Source organism: Panthera pardus, unplaced genomic scaffold (genome assembly GCF_024362965.1).
Source record: "Panthera pardus isolate Hobbes unplaced genomic scaffold, ASM2436296v1 HiC_scaffold_7, whole genome shotgun sequence".
NCBI classification, from domain to species: domain Eukaryota; kingdom Metazoa; phylum Chordata; class Mammalia; order Carnivora; family Felidae; genus Panthera; species Panthera pardus.
Window position 1 is genome coordinate 81,655,748 of NW_026527002.1, and position 18,884 is coordinate 81,674,631.

Consider the following 18,884-nt stretch of genomic DNA (forward strand, 5'->3'; position numbering starts at 1 on the left):
CAGAGCAATTGCCCCTTTTAGACGGAGTTTTCCCCCTGTATATTGCATCCATTATATGGATGACTTACTTTTGGCTGCTGAAACTGAGGAATTATTACAGGAGGCTTTTATTTCTCTCCAAAGATGCCTTAAAGCATATAATTTGATTGTTGCCCCTGGGAAAGTTCAAAGGGAAGCACCTTTTGAATACCTAGGGTATCTCATCTCCAAATCAACTGTCCGACCTCAGAAAGTATCAATTAGGACCGGACATTTGACTACTTTAAATGATTTTCAGAAATTATTAGGAGATATGAACTGGATTAGAAACACACTAGGGGTCACCCCAGAACAATCATTGCCTTTGTTTAATATTCTAAAAGGAGATAGTTCTCCAGCGTCCCCGCGAAGTCTCACTCAAGAAGCTAAAGAAGCTATAAGACATATAGAACAGGCCATTCAGCAGGCCCACGTCACTAGAACTGACCCTTCTCAGCCTTTGTATCTAATAATGTTAAAACCTCAGGTCATCCCCTTTGCAACTCTGTGGCAATCTCACGGTCCACTTGAATGGCTACATTTAGCCTTACACTCTCCGCATGTCATTAATCCTTTGCTATCTATGGTTTGTCTTCTCATCATTAGAGGAAGATCCCGAGCTGTTCAGCTCTTTGGACACGATCCAGAATTTATTGCCTGTGCTTTCTGACACAGAAGCTGGTGGACGCTGCTTTTGCCCAGTCCGTCGAATGGCAACTTGCCTTGGCTAATTTTACAGGTCAAATTAAATTTCATTTACCTTCTGATTCTTTAATACAAGGTTTCAGTCTTATAGATATTTTGCCCTATAATCCTATTGTCTGTCAGCCGATTGAAGATGCTGCTTCCATTTTTTGTGGATGCTAGGAAAGAGGGTAAAATTGCAGGGTATTATGTCACTTCCCAACATAAAAATTTGATCACTTTAAATTATACGACTAAATCTGTCCAAAGGGCCGAGCTTTATGCCGTTCAGGTAGCCCTAAGAACTTACCCAGAATCTATAAATGTCTATTCTGACAGTCAATACGTTGTCAAAGCCGTGTTGCAGCTTCCCACTGCCTTTATACTGACAGCAGATGAGGAACTTTATCATCTACTTCATGCTATACAAAAACTTCTTAATTCACGGCACAGTCCAATTTATATTTCCCACATTCGAGCTCACACCCATCTGCCCGGTCCCCTAGTTGCTGGGAATCGGATAGCCGATGCAGCAACCCATTTATCGCAAGTTCTGCCCATTACCACTCCTTGGGAAACAGCCAAAAGGAGTCGTGATAATTTTCATCAGAATGCGGCAGCCCTTCGACGAGAATTCAAAATATCTCGTGAAGCGGCCAAATTGTTAAACAGTGCGGCATCTGTCCGCAATTCTTCCCACAGCCGGTCTGTGCCATTAATCCCCGAGGTCTTCGACCCAATGATTTGTGGCAAACGGACGTCACCCAGTATTTACCTTTTGGGAAATTGCGACGTATACGTGTGTCTGTAGACACTTGCTCAGGCTACATACATGCTTCAGCCCACTCAGGAGAAGCATTTGTTGCTGTTCAAAATCACCTATTTTCTGCCTTTGCAGCAATGGGCAAACCTCGTAAAATAAAAACTGACAATGGTAGTGCTTATGCTTCTAAATCTTTTGCAGAATTTTGCCGCCGACTCCGAATTGAGCATACAACCGGCATTGCTTATAATTCCACAGGACAGGCTATTGTTGAGCGAGCTCATCTGACTCTAAAACAGTATCTGCGAAAACTTAAAGAGGGGGAGATATTAAAGGGAAAGATCAAGTACTCCCCACGTGTGCATCTCACTCTTGTGTTGTATGTTTTAAATTTTTTTAATGTCAATGAAGCAGGGCTGACTGCCGCAGCGCGTCGCTGGCGAAGGAGTCAAGAACCTCTCTTGATGGCAAGATGCAAAGATATGCCGAAGGCATTTGGCGAGGCCCAGACCCAGTCCTTCGGGAAGGGCGAGGGTGTGCTTGTGTTTTTCCACAGGATGAAGAGGCGCCGCGCCGGGTCCCGCTTCGGCTCCTCAGAGACATTACGGTTGCGCCGAAAAATGGCCAAAGTGACAGCGACGGAGCCCCCCCAGAAGCGACAACGGCGGAGTCATAAGGCGGGTACAGCCACCTGGGGACAGATAAAGAACCTGCTGACCCAGGCCACTGATGTAGTGATGGCCTCAGGTGGAGAGGTAGCGGCCACACATGTCTTCTTGGCCTGTGCCTTCTCACTACACCCGGGGATCTGTCCTCTATTGGGCATACATGGTAGGTCCTCCTACAGTACATGGAGAGACCCCACACCCAAAGTATACACCAGTCTCACCTTTATGGGAGGGGAAGACGCAGGGTTTTTGCCCACTGTGTCGGCCTCTATAAATTGGACGGCACTCTCTGCAGGAACACCTATCTGCCTGCAAAGGGAGTCTACGCCGTACAAACTTGCTTATGGGTGTTTGGGTACGAAACCAGTAGGGCGGTCTATTACTTATACACTGTGGCAAAATGACAAGCGTCCTTCGGAACGGGTACCCCGCTCTGTTGCCGCTTATTGGCAAAAGAGAGAATTATTAGGAGAATGGATGTTTTTTGGGCCGCGTGATCCCCCTCGGAATCTTCCTACATGTCCCTCAGCTGGTCGAGGCCTTACTGGGGACTCACCTTGGGGTAAATGTGCCCAATCCTCTTCACTGAGGATGACTCCTAAAGACGTAAACTATACCATTACAGATTATTCCCGAAAGGCCCGGCTAGCTCAGTCGGTAGAGCGTGGGACTCTCGATCCCAGGGTCGTGGGTCCACCTCCTAACGAGGTACAGGTACACCACAAGATTATCCCACAAACCATTTTGCAGCCCCTGAAGGAAGAATTCATTCTGATCTTTGGAAGTTATATGCTACCTTTGATAAAATACACACTAATGACAGCTTTCGTTTTCCAGAATATTATGTTTCTGCAGTTCTGCAATTGCGTGCCTGTGTTCCTCCCCCCTACTCTCTGGTTGTTGGAGAGGGGACCGTTACTCCAGCGAAAGAAGATGGTCATCAGTTATACCGGCTGACGTGTCCTGCTTGTGCTTTGACCAATTGTCTCCCAGTAGATGGACCCTCTAGAAGTGGAATGAAGGTTTATCTGCTCTTACCACCTCCCTATTGGATGTTGCCAGTACATGTTACAGGACCTTGGTATCCTAATTATGGGATGCAATTGGCCTTAGAAATCAGTGAACGGCTGCGCAGGACCAGACGGTTTCTTGGACTCTTGATTGCTGGACCCATAGCAGCAGTGACTGTAATTCCCTCTGCAACTGTATCTGTAATATCCTTACATGAAAGTGCCCAAACGGCATCCCATGTAAATGAATTGGCTCATAACGTATCCAAGGCGCTTGCCACTCAAGAACGAATAGACCGTAAATTGGAAGCCCAATTAGAGGCACTGCAAGAAGCATTGATGTATCTTGGTGATCAGTTTGCTATTTTGCGTACCAGACTTTCTTTAATTTGTCATGATGCATATAAGCATATCTGTGTTACCCCTTTAGAGGATACCAATAGGACATGGGGACAAGTGCGTCGTCATTTACAAGGGGTTTGGCACGATGCTAACACTAGCTTAGACCTTTCACAGCTACAAGAAGAGATAAATGCTGTTGCCGGTAGCTCACTCAGTTTCCCTGACCCTGGAGATCTCGCTGAAACCATACTGCACCAACTTAATGGGTTTAATCCATTTAATATTCTTCAGCATTCCTTTTGGATCTTTATTGGAATTGTTTCCGTAATATCTGTTATACTTGTCTTGCTATGTTATTTCTGGAGATGGGGTCTTACTGCCTTTACCACATACCAAGCCAGGATGCACATGTTGCAATTACAAACAATAGGGGGGCATGTGGGAGGCCGGGCCCCGGCGCCAGGCTGAGACCGGGTCGAGCAACATTCCCCGTTGACTCCGCCAACCCGGTGGTTCCCCCTCCCATTCATGTGGGAGGCCGGGCCCCGGCTCCAGGATGAGACCCAGTCGAGCAATTGTTCCCTGTTGACTCAGCCAACCCGGTGGTTCCCCCTCCCATTCCCCCCCTCTCAAGGGCATACGAAAGCCTTGTCAAGGCTGAGAAAGTTAATTCCTGAAGCCTGTGGTCTGCGGGTGTTGGCAGTAATGCTCCTCCCTTTTTCTACCCCGAGTCAGATAGAAACAAACATGGGAATTGTGTTTTGCCAGCAATCTTATCAACAAGGTCTTGTTGTGACCCGTCTAGAAAATTCACAAGAAACACACAACTAAATGTTTTGGTTGGCAGCGATTATGTGAAACCCGTTTATTCTTAGAATGGCCTGACCCATAAGAGTCTGGATATAAAAGATTGCGTACGGCAACAATAAAGCCGTCACTTGGGCCGTCAGCCCAGGGGACCCTCCTGTTCCCAAACGTTCTCCTCTCTCTTTTTTCTTGCATTCCCCTACCCTCAGGACCCTGACCTCGGTGTTTGTCGCGCCGGTCGCGACAGGTGTGGTCTGATGCGCGGGCCTCTGGTGGCTGATGACGTGAGCAGCTTTTCAGTGCTTGGTGCCCGTTTGTACATTTTCCTTAGAGAAATGTCTAATGGAGACTTTGCCATCGCCCGAGTCGTAAGAAAGAAACCACGAGAGGTGTTGCCGGCTGGAGGGGGAGGCCGTGGGCTGCCACGTGGCCCCTGGCTTGCTCCACTCTGGGCGGGCAGAGGGGCCCCACGGGGTGTGTGCTGCCTGGGGCGTTTCCGGGAGCATCGGCCAGCCTCCCCAGGCCAGTTTCACTTTTGGGTCTGTGCACTTGCTCAGAAGCTTCCCGGCACAGCCCTGGTCTGCAGGGAGGCCTTGCTTCACGTCGTGGGCCCAGAGCCTGGGGTGACGGTCACGGTGAGCTGCGCCCCACACCCAGTACCGTTCCTTGCTGGCTGGGCGGGGGCGTGGGGGTGGCTCACACCAGGGGCGGAGGACGTCGGCCCTTTTGGGAGGTGCTGGTCCCAGCACCCTCCAGGACTCCCCATGATCCCAGACCAGTTTGGGGAAGCCCGAGGCCTCTGGGAAGGCAGCGCCCTCGCCAGCCCATCTGGGTCTCCGGTCACCCTTTGGTCTGCTCCCGATTCAGACGGGCACTGAGGCTCAGAGGTTCCTACCGACGGGAGCTCCTCTGTCTGGGACCCAGGGCTCCTGCGTGCCGGGTCAGGTCTGCTTTGGCCTCTGACCCCTGAAGCCTCAGCCTTAGACTCTGGGCACAGAACAGGCCCTAGAGGGTTCACCTGGAAGCTGGAGACGCTCTGACTGGGCCTCGCTGTGGCCCCTGTGCCAAGTGCCCAGGAACTCGGTGGCTCCTGTTTCTTCCTCTGCCCCCTGAACACCTCAGCCAGGGAGACAGCTGCTGCGGCAGAGAGAGCACCGGCCTGGGGTTCACCCTGAGGCCCCCGCCCTGCCCTCCCTCGGTGGCTGCTTTTCAAGAGCGGCTCTAAGCGCTGTTGGGCTGACAACACGACGGAGGCCTCTGTGGGGAGCCAAGGGCGGCCCTGCCCCACCCCTCCCCAAGCACTGAGAGTCCCTGGGCTTTCTTGGGCGTCCTGCGGGCACTCTGGCCATGGTACAGATGGTGTGAATGGCCTGAGTCCCACTGAGGGCTGCGAATGCCGTCCCAGCCTAGGGGCACTCACCCACCCCATGGAGAGATGGTTCGAGTGGATGCCAGGGTAGGCGGTGCTGAGTAATGATCAGCGGCGGGAGCTTGCTGCCTGTTGGAGCATCTCAGGACTGGCCTGTGGAGGAAAAGAGCTCCCTGTCGTAGGAGGCATCCAAGTACCCACTTGGCCCCGTGCCCCCTCCCACTCTTCCAGCCCTGATCACAGAACGCCTGAGCCATCTGTACCCCTCGGGAGCATGACGTCCACCTTCGAAAGGGTGGTCAAGAGCGTGGTCCGGGAGCTGGACCCCAAAGGAGACCTCATCCCCGTGGACAGCCTGCGGAGCTCCACCAGCTTCCGGCCCTACTGCCTGCTGGGCAGGAAGCTCTCCAGCTCATGGTTCTGGAAACCCCGCTACAAGTGTCTCAACCTGTCCATCAAGGACATTCTGGAGCCTGATGCCCCAGAACCAGGTACCCTGCTGGGCACTGAGTCGGGGGGCCTCGGGTGGGAGGGGAGCGAACAGGCCGGCCTGCTGCCTGCTCTGGGCGTGTGGGCTGCGTGCTTTCAAAAGACAAAGCACCACCTCTGCCGGGGGGGGGGGGTGGGGGGGGGACGGGGGGCAGCTGGCAGGATGGAGCCTCAGCTCTGGTCTGGCTCTAGCTGTGGAACGCGTCGCCTCCTTCCACATCGAAGACCTCGTGGACGGGATGGTGCAGGGCAACGTGGAGGTGAAAGCGCTGGGACAGGGCAAGTTTGTGAGCGGGGCAGCGGTGTCGGCCACAGCCAGCACCTCCATGGACGTGTGCGTGCTGAAAGTGCCCCTCCACACCTGGGGGGCCATGAACAAAGAAAGGTGAGCCGGTGGCGGGGGGGCCGGGGAGGCTCCAACCTTAAGCAACCGCTGGGTCACAGCCTTGGGGCATCAGGAGTCACAGGGTGTCGCTGCCAGGCCAAGGGGTCAGCACAGTCGGGGTGGGGGAGCCCCCAGGGGTTTGCCGAGCCCGCAGAGGTGACGGGGGGGGGGGGGGGGGGGGGGGGGGGAGGGGGGGCGGGGGGGGTGGGGGGGGGGTGGCCGCCTCCTGAGGGTCAGGGTGGTCAGGCAGAGCCCAGGCCACTGGGGTGGAGCCGACAAGGGGGGCGGGCACCTCCAGGCGTCTGTGGGTGTCCACTTATCACCCCTGGATCCGGCCCCGCCCCCAGACACTGTTGGGAGGCCCCCGGGAAAGGAGCGACGGGGGTCCCGTGCCCCGGCCCCCGCAGAGCCCCCGCACTCCCGGGCCGTGTCAGCCCCCCACCGGCACGAAGGCTGAGGTCCCGGGAGGGAGGCCCGACCCACGGCCCGGGGCCGGAGAGGGCAGGATGCGCCCCGGAGCTTCCAGACCTACCCCCCGCCGTAGGCGCCTGCGGCAGCCGGAGCACAACATCCTGCAGCAGCTGCGGAGCTGCGGGAGCGACGTGTTCGTGGTGACGGAGGTGCTGCAGACGCAGGAGGAGGTGGAGGTCACCCGGGCCCAGAAGCAGGAGGGCTGTGGCCAATTCGCCCTGCCCGGAGTCCTACGCGTGCAGGTGCGTGGCGGGGGCCGTGGGCGGGCAGGGGTCGGGGAGGCAGGAGGGAGCGGCCGAGCCTGGGCGGCTGGGATCTAAGAAGGGAACGTTGGCGGCCCGGTTGAGAAGCAGCAAAGCGGGCCAAGAAAAGCCGGTCTCCTTTGAAGTCCACACCTTGCCCGTGGATCGTGTTCCCCGCTCTGTAAACGCTTAATCTGAGGTAGAAGAACCACCCCCTTCCTGTGACGTATACACTGCCCCCGTCACGTCGCCCCCCGCCCCCCACCCCCCGCCACCCACACATCACTACCCTGATCGTCCCGATCCCCGATCCCCGACAGTTAATGAGCCTGCTTTCTTCCTGCTTTCGAAAGCACACGTTCCTTTCCCCTGCACCCTCGAGTTGTACTGATAAGACTCTCAATAAAAACTGGAGAAGAGGGGCGCCTGGGTGGCTCAACCGGTTGAGCGTCCGACTTTGGCTCAGGTCACCATCTCCAGGTTTGTGAGTTCGAGCCCCGCCTCGGGCTCTGTGCTGACAGCTCGGAGCCTGGAGCCTGCGTCGGATTCTGTGTCTCCCTCTCTCTCTGCCCCTCCCCCACTTGTGCCCTGTCTCTCTCTGCCTCTCAAAAATAAACAAAAAAACTGGAGAAGAGCTTTGCTTGGGGCCATCACCACCAGAGCCCTTGGCCCCCTGCCCTCTCCTTTCTCTGACTCAGGAGTCTGGAGTGATGTGTCCTCGGCCACCCCAGTGCCCCCAGGCAAACCCCCAGCACCCGCACCCAGCCCACCCAACCCCACAACCCAGAGCTCACTCCTGAGCCCATGCCCATCCCTCAGGGCAAGGGCCAGGGCCACCTGAACCGGAAGAAGACAGTCACCATCCCCTCAGGCAGCGTCCTTGCATTCCAGACGGCCCTGCTGGTTATTGGCCCTGACTGGGGTGAGTGGGGACTGGGGTGACTTGGGGGGCCTGGGCTCCGTGGCAGAGAGGCAGGGAGGCCCAGGGACTGCCGCCGGCTGGCTGGGGTCTGGCTGCACAGCTTCCTGGCTGCGGTGGCTGAGGAATGCTCTGGCATGTGAGGGGTTGGGGCACACGGGGACAACTGTGCAGGGTGGTCCCGGTGGGTGATGGAGAGGCTGGGGTCACTGGCTGACCTGCCCCCCCCCCCCCCCGCTCCACTCCCACTGGCGGCCAGAGATCCACCACCTCCAGCACAAGGACGAGAGGACCTTCAGGCTGCCCAAGACAGGTGAGGACCGGGGATCCCCCCACCCACGCGGGGCAGGTGACCAGCGGCTGAGGCCTTCCGCACAGCATGGCTCAGCCGGGGGCTCCCGAGGACTGGGCGCACGGGCACACACACGCGGGCACATGCACACGCACCCGCACACACACTCACGTGCACACACCCACACGCTCACATGTGCTCGTGCGCACGCATGTACACGCGCGCGTGTGCACATACGTACATACACTCACTCACGTGTACAACGCACATTCACATGCACTCACATGCACACACGTGCACACGGACTGTCACACATGCACACGCACACACACGTACACACAGTGCACTCACGCACACACGCACGGTTGCACACGTACAGACGCACCTATACACATGTGCACGCTCACACAATGCTCTCGCACGTGCACATGCACGCTCACATGTGCACTCACACACGTACACGTGCACACACACTCACGGGCCGTAAAGCAACACCACACCAGACTCGGCCTGGCATACCCTCACTCCCTGCCCTGGGCGGCCAGTGCTGGGGCGGGTGGTGAGGGACGACGGGGTCTGGGGAAGGCTTCAGCCCTGTCTGGCTCGGGGACCTGTACCCTGCACTGACCCACCCTGCCCCACCCAGGCCACAAGCCTACAAGCAGCACAGGTCTCCTGTCACAGATACCTCTCAGCTACTTCAAGATGAGGTTCCCATCTACACCCGTGGACATGGTGTCGGGTCAGTACCTTCTTGACGACCCTCAGAACCCTTGGTGGGCTCCCCTTTGCCCCCTGGGAGTCTGCCCTTCCTGACCAGGGCTCTCCAGGGTCCTGCGGGCGCCCGGGCAATTCCAGCCCTCTCCACACAGATGGGGACATTGAGGACCAGATGCCAGTCACTGAAGACTTTCAGGGCCTGAAGGTAGAGGTTAGTGTCCACGCCGACGGCCTGAAGGGCTTGTCCGGGGAACTGTGCGGGCAGATCCTGGCAGGCCTGATGAAGGTGTTGCGGGAAGAGCCGGCCTTGGAGAGCCTCCAGGAGGAGGTGAGCAGCCTGCTGGAGTGGGCAGGGTGGGTGGGACCTGCGCCCGGCCCATCGGGCTCACCCGCCCCACCATATGTCCCCAGCTGGAACAGGGCCTGTGCTGTGGGTGGGTGGCGTCCCCTGATGCCCCGGGGGGTGCCATCCTGGAGTGCCTGGTGCAGTCCTCTGGAAAGGTAGAGGAAGAACTCGCCCGCCCCATCCTCTACCTCGTACAAGCACTGACTGGTGAGAGGCTCCTGGGGGGGGGGGGGCAGGTAGGGGGCAGGGAGATGGGCTTCTCCAGCTGGCTTTCTGGAACCCCCTCTTACCTGAAGTCTCTCCCCAGAGCTGAACGAAACCCAGCGTGCACTGCTCGCGGAGGCGCTGGAGACAGGGGACCTGTCCGGGCAGTCCAGGCTGGTGAGAGAGCGTGGGTGGCCGGGGCAGGGCTGGGCCTGTCGGGGGGGGGGGGGGGGGGGCGCGTGCCGGATGCTGGGAGTGGAGTGGGCAGCGACGACCTCCCACACTGTCCTGCAGGTGCAGAGCGTCCTGGAGCAGAGCTCCCCCTGGAAGGAGCACAGGGCTGTGTCCCTGCCGCAGGAGCTCCTGGGGAGCAGCTGGGACTCAAAGGCACCTGCCTGGGTCCTGCTGGAGGAGTGCGGCCTGGAGCTGCAGGTGGACGTCCCCCAGGTGCACTGGCAGCCGGACGCGCAGGGCCGCACGAGCGCCCTCTACGCCTGCCTGGTGCTGCTGCCGCATCTGAGCCAGGACAGCGCTTAGGGCCGAGCCTGGCTCTCCCGCCGGGGCGCCTGGGCAGCGCTCCGGGCAGGGCGGGGCTCCTGCCCAGCTGGCGGCCAGCCCCGGGAAGGCGAGAGCCCGACCGGCCACGTGGCCGGTTCAGCGTGGGGCCAGGAGTCGGGGAAAGTCAATAAATGCGATGTGTAAAGGAAAGATGGGATCACTGAGGTTTTGAGGGGCCCCAGATCTGGGTAGGGAGCAGCGGCGGGGACTGGGCACAGGCGTCTGCCCCGTGGTCTCGCTGCTGGTGCGCTAGGGGGCTGAGGGGAGCCGCCCTGTGTTTGACCCTGGCCGCTCCGGAGCGAGCGCCGCATGGCTGGGCCCTGGCCCCTCCCCACTGTGCTGGCCCAACGAAGAACAGGGCAGAGCGGTTTTACCAAGAGGGTCTGTATCTGCCTCAGGGACCTTGAGGGCGCCGCTGCCAGCCAGGAGGTAGTGGGGGCCGCCGTGGGGGGTAGGTGTGGCTGGCAAGCAGTCTGCCCCGGGGCTGCAGGGAGGCTCCAGGAGAAGCAATGCCCCACGTGAGACTCCAGAGAAACGGGCCTTCGGTCGGGCCTCCTCTGAACACGTCTGCTCCAAGGGAAGAGTCTCTCCCCGGAGAGGGGCCCGCAGCCCCCGAGCTGCTCATCCAGGGCCCTTGGCAGGCCTCCGGGCCCTCGCAGGCCCTGAGCTGCGCGTGGCAGATGCGGCCCCTCGTGCAGGGAGAGAGGGTACGTGATCCGGCCGGGAAGCTCTCCCCATCTCTGGGGAAATCTGCCTCTCCTCGGTGGGAACGCAGTCAACCGCCCTCGCGGTGGAAGGCAGAGGAAGGTACACGCCTTCTGACGCCCTCTGTCCCGGCCACCGTTGACAGGCGGCTTCATGAGAAGGAGAAGGGACAGGAGGTCCGGCTGGGGCTGGGGCATTAACTGCAGAGAGTATCTGGCACCCAAGCCCGGCGGTAAAATGAATATCGGAACAGAAGGGACGCTGCACGCCACACTTCCCAGATCCGGGCAACAACCTGAGGCTGCCCTCCCACACAGCCCAGTAAGAGGCTTCCGCCCCCAGGCCCCACGGTCTTCTCCAGGGCTTTGCTCCTCTTTAGAGAACCCTCCCTGGGGGCGCTTGAAAGGCCACCTGCAGTGCGCCAGCGGAACTGGAGCGGCCCGGGTCTCAGGAGCACCTGGGCAGGGGCCGAGGCGGGCCGTGGGTGTCCCACCAAGCCCCAGATGTGGGGTCCGATTGACGGTGCAGGCTCCAGGAGCAGCAGCGCGCCGAGAGCGTCTGAGCACCGCCACCGAGGCGGGAGGGCCTCGCACGGAAGGGAAGCGGGTCCGAGCCTAGAAACGCTGGCAAGTCGCTCGGGCCCTCTGCGGACAGACCTGAGGGACCCGGCCACCCCGCACACCCCTGGGGCCGGAAGCACTCACCCGGCACGGGGCTGTGGTGCTGCCGCGGGGCAGCCCAGCAGAGCAGTCTCTGAGAAGGGTCACACTCCCGGGCGGCCACAGCCCGGCCTCCGGGCCACGCGGACTCGGCAGGACCTTACACCTGGCGGGCAGGCAGTGGAAGGGGGCTTCCCGGTAGGGGGCAGGGCGGACACGCGACCACGAGAGGCGGCCGCGTCCTTGGTCCTTCGGGAGACAGCCTGTGCTCCTGCTCTTGGGGCGGGGGTGGGGCCCCCAGGTGGGAGACGCCCAGGCACAGCGGAGGTGGGGTGACCCGGGACAGGGGGCTGCCTGCCTGAGCCTTCATCCGAGTCTGGGACCTCCTTTCCGGAGGGCATCGCTGTCCGGCCGCGCTGTGCTTGGCGAGAGGAACGGGCGCCGGACACCTACCCCACGTTCCGCCCTCCGGGCGACCGGCGAGGGGGGCATGAGGCTCCGTGCGGCCCTGCCCAGGGCCTGGGTCCAGCCAGGGGCTCTGAGGACGCTCCCCGCACACACCGGCTGCACGGAGGGGAAACTGAAGTGGGAGACCCGGCCCTGCCCCACACGCCGTCCTGCGAGCTGCGGTCCTTCCCCGCGGGTGGCCAGCTTGGGAGCTCCGAGGCCAGCACAGCCCGGCAGGACGCTCCCACCGACAAACTTTTCCTTCTCTCCTACCGTTCGCGGTGGTGGGAGGGCCTCCTGACCTGTCCAGAGCATCCGCCATACATTTCTTGTTTTGTCAAACCTTGGTCTGCGTGCAGATTTCGTTCCGGAAACTCGCTTGTAAAGCAAAGCACTTGTATATCAAAGCGAATTTCCCCCTAAGAAATCATGGAAACTCAGATGATTCGTTCCAGCCAAAAATATTCATATAAAAATGATTATAATACTGTAATATAATACAAAATAATAAAGAAAATAGGGAATATAAAGAAAAATAAACAAATTAACCTCCTTTCTTTTGAAAACCTTCGTGGCTGGTGTGAGGGAGACGAGAGAGGAGTGTTATTGTGTAGGACGACTTTCCCCATCGCTAACAGAATCACTGCCACCTATTGGCTCAATGGGATCCTTTGCTCTTCATTCAACTTTATCCAATGACACCTGCTTTGGCCTCCTTTTGAGGATTTGGCGGAAGTGTGACGTTGCATTGTCGTTAAACAGATTCATCGCTCAGACTGCTGCAGCCTTGTTCGCGTGGTGCTTTTCTACAGAATGTTTCACCGTTTCCCACATCTTACACATCTCCCTAATCTCATTTGAAGTGAGGGATTCCTCGGCCTTTTTCTCCACCTCTGCAGACGAGATCTCCCCCATAACCTCAGCTCTCGCTCATGATGCAGACCCATCAGTTCGTCGGTGGTCGGCTCCTGGCCATGCTCCTCCACCAGCTCCTGAACGTCGTCCTTGTTCACCTCCAGTCCCCTGGTCTTCCCCAAGGACACAGTTTCGTCGACAACTGGTGGCTGCTGTTCATGAACGAGCCCCTCTAAGTCATGTCCAAGAACGCAATCGGACCACAGTTTTCTCCAAGCAGAATTGAAGGTTCTCTTGGTGACCCCATCCCAGGCTTTATCGATGATCTTGGGGCAGTTCATGGCGTGGAAATGATTTTTCCAAAACTTGGAGGGTGAGGTTTATCCTTCGGTCACCTCGAAGCATCGCTGAAATCGGGCTTCAGTGTAAAGCCTTTTAAAGTTCTAAATGACCTGCTGCTCCATGGGCTGGAGGACTGGAGTGGCGTTGGAAGGAAGGAACCTGCCCTTAATGAACTCGAATTCCTCCAGTAAGTCGTCCTCAAAGCCTGGAGGCTCAGCAGGGGCATTACCCATAACCAGCAAGGCTTTGAGCGGCAAATTCTTCTCTAAAAGGTATTTCTTCGCTGCAGGACCGGAGGCCTCGTTGATCCACTCAACGAACAAGATACGAGTGACCCAAGCCTTGCTGATGGACCTCCACATAACGTTTAACTGGCTTCTCTACATCTTGCATTTCCTGAAGGCTCGTGGATTCTCAGAATGACACACGAGCAGGGGCTTGACTTTGAAACCCCTGCTCGCGTTAGCACAAAACGAGAGGGTGCGACGGTCTTTCACGGACTTGTGACGGGCACTGCGTTCTCTTCTTCTGTAACATACGTTCTCTTTGGCATCCCCTTCCAAAAAACCTCATCTCATAGCAGTTGAAAATTTGCTAAAGCAGAGAGGGGCCAAGATGGCAGAACAGCATGGAAGTTCTCTGCTTCTCTCATACCTGAAACGCAGCTGGGTCAGCACCAAACCATTTTGCACACCTAGGAAACTGATCTGAGGATTAACACAACACTGTATAACTTGAGCCACAGAACTCAGCAGGGACGCGGCACAGAGAGGTGAACCGGGGGACAGAGAAGCCCTGGAAGGTAGGGAGCTGTATTTATGGAGAAAGGGCAGAAAAACGGGGGACAGTACAGGAAAAGCACTCCCCCCAAAAGTAGCTGGAGAGGAAGAGAAAGAGTGGAAACACCCACAAGTGACTGAAGAAGAAAGGGAGAAAGGAGAGGGTTTCAATACCATTAGGACTCCATAAACAGGGGAGAGCAGAGTCAGAAATTCCGCAGCTCAATACCTGAGGGTGCTCTGGTGGGAAGGGAGAATCCCCAGGAGCAGACAGCGAGGTCCTTGAGGTCCTTGGGGTCCTCGGGCCACACAGGAAGAAGAGGTTCCCCCTGCTGAGCGGGCACTTGGTAGAGGCCATACGGCCTCCCCACAGGCAAAGGTCCCAGTGGACCAGAGAACAGCCACCTTTACTGGTACTGGAACAAAGACACCAGGGTGCGGTGAAACCTGGTGCCTGCTGTATGTTGTGGTTACCATCACCTCTGAACCTCTGCACGAACGTTTCTGGGGCAAGCTGGCACCCGGCCATTGCTCAACGAGAGGGTTGGACCGGGTCCAAGCTGCAGGGTTCTCAGAAATGAGGGATTGGGAAACACAGCCCCATCTGAGATAAAATTCAGGAGGGAGGTGCCGCCTAGCAGGACAATGGCTTGGAGGCGGACAGCGTAGAAGCGGGGAGTGGACAGAAGCCGGAGACAAAGGAGGGGTACCTGATGGCCGGTAGGGTAGAGCACAGAGCTCTGTTGCTAGAGACCGGGAACCTTGGAGAAGCCATTTTCACCTCTCCTGCACATGTGCACACACACGCACGTGCCACACCGATCCACCCCAGTAAGCTAAGCAGTGCCACCTAGTGGAGAACCGAGTTGTTACACCAAGCCCATCCAACTGTGCCAACCAAGCTCAGGCCCCAGAGGACCAGAACAAGTCTCTTCCCCTGCTTAGTGCACGGACTATAAAGTGCTTCATAGTTTGACTTCTGGGGGAAACTGGCTGTAATTTCATTCGGATTTCATTCTATTTCTTGGTTCATCTCTTTGGGGGGTATTTTTTTTTTGTTGTTTTTTTCTTTTCTTTTCTTAATCTTGGATACAGAAAGAGAAAAAAAATATTTTTATTTTCCATTTTTGTAAAATTTTTTAAAACTTTTTTACTGTATTTTTTTGTAAATTTTTATTCTATTTTACCTTCTTCATTTCATTTAATTCTATTTTATTGTATACATTTTTAAAATTTTTAAACGTTTTCTTTTTCTTTCTTTTCTTTTCTTTCCTTTTTTCCTCTATTCTATCAAGCTTCTTTCAACAAGCAGACCAAAACACACCTAGGATCTAGCTTCCTTTATTTGATTTTTTGTGTTGCTTTTAATTATTTTATTTTATTAATTCTTTTTCTTCCTCCAAAATGACAAAAAATTCATCCCAAAAGAAAGAAGAGGAAGAAATTACAGTCAGGGACTTAATCAACACAGATATAAGCAAAATGTCTGAACGAGAATTTGGAATCACGATATTAAGAATATTAACTGGGGTTGAAAAAAGCATAGAATCCCTTTTTGTGGAGGCAAGAGAAGTAAAATCTAGTCAGGACAAAATTAAAAATGCTATAACTGAGGTACAATCTTGAATGGATGCCACAGCAGCAAGGATGGATAAAGCAGAGCAGCAAATCAGTGATATAGAAGATAAAATTATGGAGGATAATGAAGCAGAAAAAAAGAGGGAAACTAAGGCAAACGGGCACGATATAAGAATTAGAGAACTCTGACTCATTAAAAAGGAATAACATCCTCGGGGCGCCTGGGTGGCGCAGTCGGTTAAGCGTCCGACTTCAGCCAGGTCACGATCTCGCAGTCTGTGAGTTCGAGCCCCGCGTCAGGCTCTGGGCTGATGGCTCGGAGCCTGGAGCCTGTTTCTGATTCTGTGTCTCCCTCTCTCTCTGCCCCTCCCCCGTTCATGCTCTGTCTCTCTCTGTCCCAAAAATAAAAAAAAATTAAAAAAAAAAAAAAAAAAAAAAAGGAATAACATCCAAATCATAGGAGTCCCAGAAGATGAAGGGAGAGAAAAAGGGGCAGAAGGTTTATGTGAGCAAACTATAGCACAAAATGTCCCTAACCTGAGGAAAGACACAGACTAAAATCCAGGAAGCACAGAGAATTCCCTTTAGATTCAACAAAAACTGACCATCAGCAAGGTACATCAGAGTCAAATTCACAAAATAAACAGACAAGGAAAGAATTATGAACACAGCAAGGGAAAAAAAAAAAAGTCCCTAACCTTAATGGAAGACAGATGAGGTTCACAGCAGACCTATCCACAGGAACTTGGCATGCCAGAAAGAGGTGGCAGGATATATTCAACGTGCTGAATTGGAAAAATATTCAGCCAAGAATTCTTTACCTAGCAAGGCCATAATTTGAAATAGAAAGAGAAATAAAGAGTTTCCCAGACAGGGATGTCTGGGTGGTTCAGTCGGTTAAGCATCCATCTTCGACTCAGGTCATGATCTTGAGGTTCGTGAGTTTGAGCCCCACATCGGGCTCTGTGCTGTCAGCTCAGAGCCTGGAGCCTGCTTCAGATTCTGTGTCTCCCTCTCTCTCTGCCCCTCCCCTGCTTGTGCGCTCTCTCTCTCTCTCTCTCAAAAATATATAAACATTAAAAAATTAAAAAAAAAAAAGAATTTCTCAAACAAAACTAAAGGAGTTCATGACCACTAAACTAGCCCTGCAAGAAATTTTAAGGGGGACTCCTGAGGGGCGAAAAAAAGCAAAACAAAACAAAGAGACCAAAAGTAACAAAGACTAGAAAGTGCCAGAGAAAATCACCAGAAACTCCCACTCTATAGGCAACACGATGGCAATAAATTCGTATCTTTCAGTTCGCACTCTAAATGTCAATGGACTAAACACTCTAATCAAAAGACATAGGGTAACAGAATGGATAAGAAAACAAGATCCATCTATATGCTGTTTACAAGAGACCCACTTTAGACCTAAAGACACCTTCAGATTGAAAGTAAGGGGATAGAGAACCATCTATCATGCTAATGGTCTACAAAAGAAAGCCAGAGTAGCCATACTTATATCAGGCAATCTAGACTTTAAAATAAAGACTGTAACAAGAGATGAAGAAGAACATTATATCATAATTAAGGGGTCTACCCACCAAGAAAAAAAAATCTAAAAATTGTGAACATTTATGCCCCCAACAAGAAGCGCCCAAACATATAAATCAATTAATCACAAACATAAAGCAACTCATTGATAATAATACCATAATAGTAGGGGACTTGAACACCCCACTTACAACGATGGACAGATCACCTAAACAGAAAATCAACAAGGAAACAATGGCTTTGAATGACACCCTGAACCAGATGGACTTAACAGATATATTCAGAACATTTCATCCTAAAACAGAGGAATATACATTCTTCTTGAGTGCACACGGAGCATTCTCCAGAATAGATCACATACTGTGATTAGTCCTCAACAATTACAAAAAGATTGAGATCATACCATATATATAGTTTCAGACCACAACGCTATGACACTCGAAATCAACCACAAGAAAAAATTTGGAAAGACAACAAATACTTGGAGATTAAAGAACATCCTACTAGCCAGGAAGTTAAAGAGGAAATTTAAAAGTACACGGAAGCCAATGAACATGATAACACCACAGCCCCAAACCTCTGGGATCCAGCAAAGGCGTTCATAAGAGGAAAGTACATAGCAATCCAGGCCTTCCTAAAGAAGAAAGAAAGGTCTCAGATACACAAGCTAACCTTACATCTTAAAGAGCTGGAAAAAGAACAGCAAATAAAACCAAAAAACCAACAGAAGACAGGAAATAATAAAGATTAGAGCGGAAATCAATGCTATCGAAAACAAACACAGAGTAGAACAGATCGATGAAAACCAGGAGCTGGTTCTTTGAAAGAATTAACAAAATTGACAACCCCCCTAGCCAGTTTGATCAAAAAGAAAAAGGACCCAAATAAATAAAATCAAGAGTGGAAGAGGAGAGGTCACAACCAACACAGCAGAAATAAAAACAATAATAAGAGAATATTATGAGCAATTATATGCCAATAAAATGGGCAATCTGGAAGAAATGGACAAATTCCTAGAAACATACACACTACCAAAACTGAAACAGGAAGAAATAGAAAACTTGAACAGACCCATAACCAGTAAAGAAGTTGAATCAGTAATCAAAAATCTCCCAAAAAACAAGAGTCCAGGGCCAGATGGCTTTCCAGGGGAATTCTACCAAACATTTAAGAAGAGTTAGCACCTATTCTCTTGAAGCTGTTCCAAAAAATAGAAGTGGAAGGACTACTTCCAAACTCTTTCTATGAGGCCAGCATTACCTTGATTCCAAAACCAGACAAAGACCCCACCAGAAAGGAGAATGACAGGCCAATTACAATACATTAAAAGAATTATCCACCACGATCAAGTAGGATTTATACCTGGGATGCAGGGCTGGTTCAATATCCGCAAATCAATCAATGTGATTCATCACATCAATAAAAGAAAGGACAAGAACCACATGCTCCTCTCAATAGATGCAGACAAAGGATTTGACAAAATAAAGCATCCTTTCTTGACAAAAACCCTCAAGAAAGTATGGATAGGAGGATCATACCTCAAGATGGTAAAAGCCATATACGAAAGACCCACCGCTAATACCACCCAAAACTTAGAGCTTTCCACCTAAGGTCAGGAACAAGACAGGGATGCCCACTCTCGCCACTGTTATTCAACATAGTATTGGAAGTCTTAGCCTCAGCAATCAGATAACAC

General features: G+C 53.7%; 1 protein-coding gene across 1 annotated transcript; it reads left to right on the top strand.

Moving 5' to 3' along the window:
* Window positions 1-4,803: 4,803 nt before the first annotated feature.
* Window positions 4,804-10,437, top strand: GSDMD (gasdermin D). The gene is made up of 11 exons (XM_053896223.1): window positions 4,804-4,927; window positions 5,893-6,152; window positions 6,343-6,535; window positions 7,080-7,248; window positions 8,068-8,170; window positions 8,427-8,480; window positions 9,106-9,201; window positions 9,332-9,507; window positions 9,591-9,732; window positions 9,833-9,906; window positions 10,024-10,437. The coding sequence occupies exons 2-11, from the start codon at window positions 5,936-5,938 to the stop codon at window positions 10,264-10,266; spliced, it is 1,467 nt and encodes a 488-aa protein (XP_053752198.1). The 5' UTR covers window positions 4,804-4,927; window positions 5,893-5,935; the 3' UTR covers window positions 10,267-10,437.
* Window positions 10,438-18,884: the final 8,447 nt, after the last annotated feature.

Excerpts from the sequence above, each read along its gene's own strand:
- GSDMD (XM_053896223.1), top strand. The coding sequence starts at position 5,936 with ATGACGTCCACCTTCGAAAGGGTGGTCAAGAGCGTGGTCCGGGAGCTG. Across the intron at positions 7,249-8,067 it reads CCGGAGTCCTACGCGTGCAG|GGCAAGGGCCAGGGCCACCT; the intron begins GTGCGTGGCGGG and ends CCCATCCCTCAG. Across the intron at positions 9,202-9,331 it reads ACCCGTGGACATGGTGTCGG|ATGGGGACATTGAGGACCAG; the intron begins GTCAGTACCTTC and ends CTCTCCACACAG.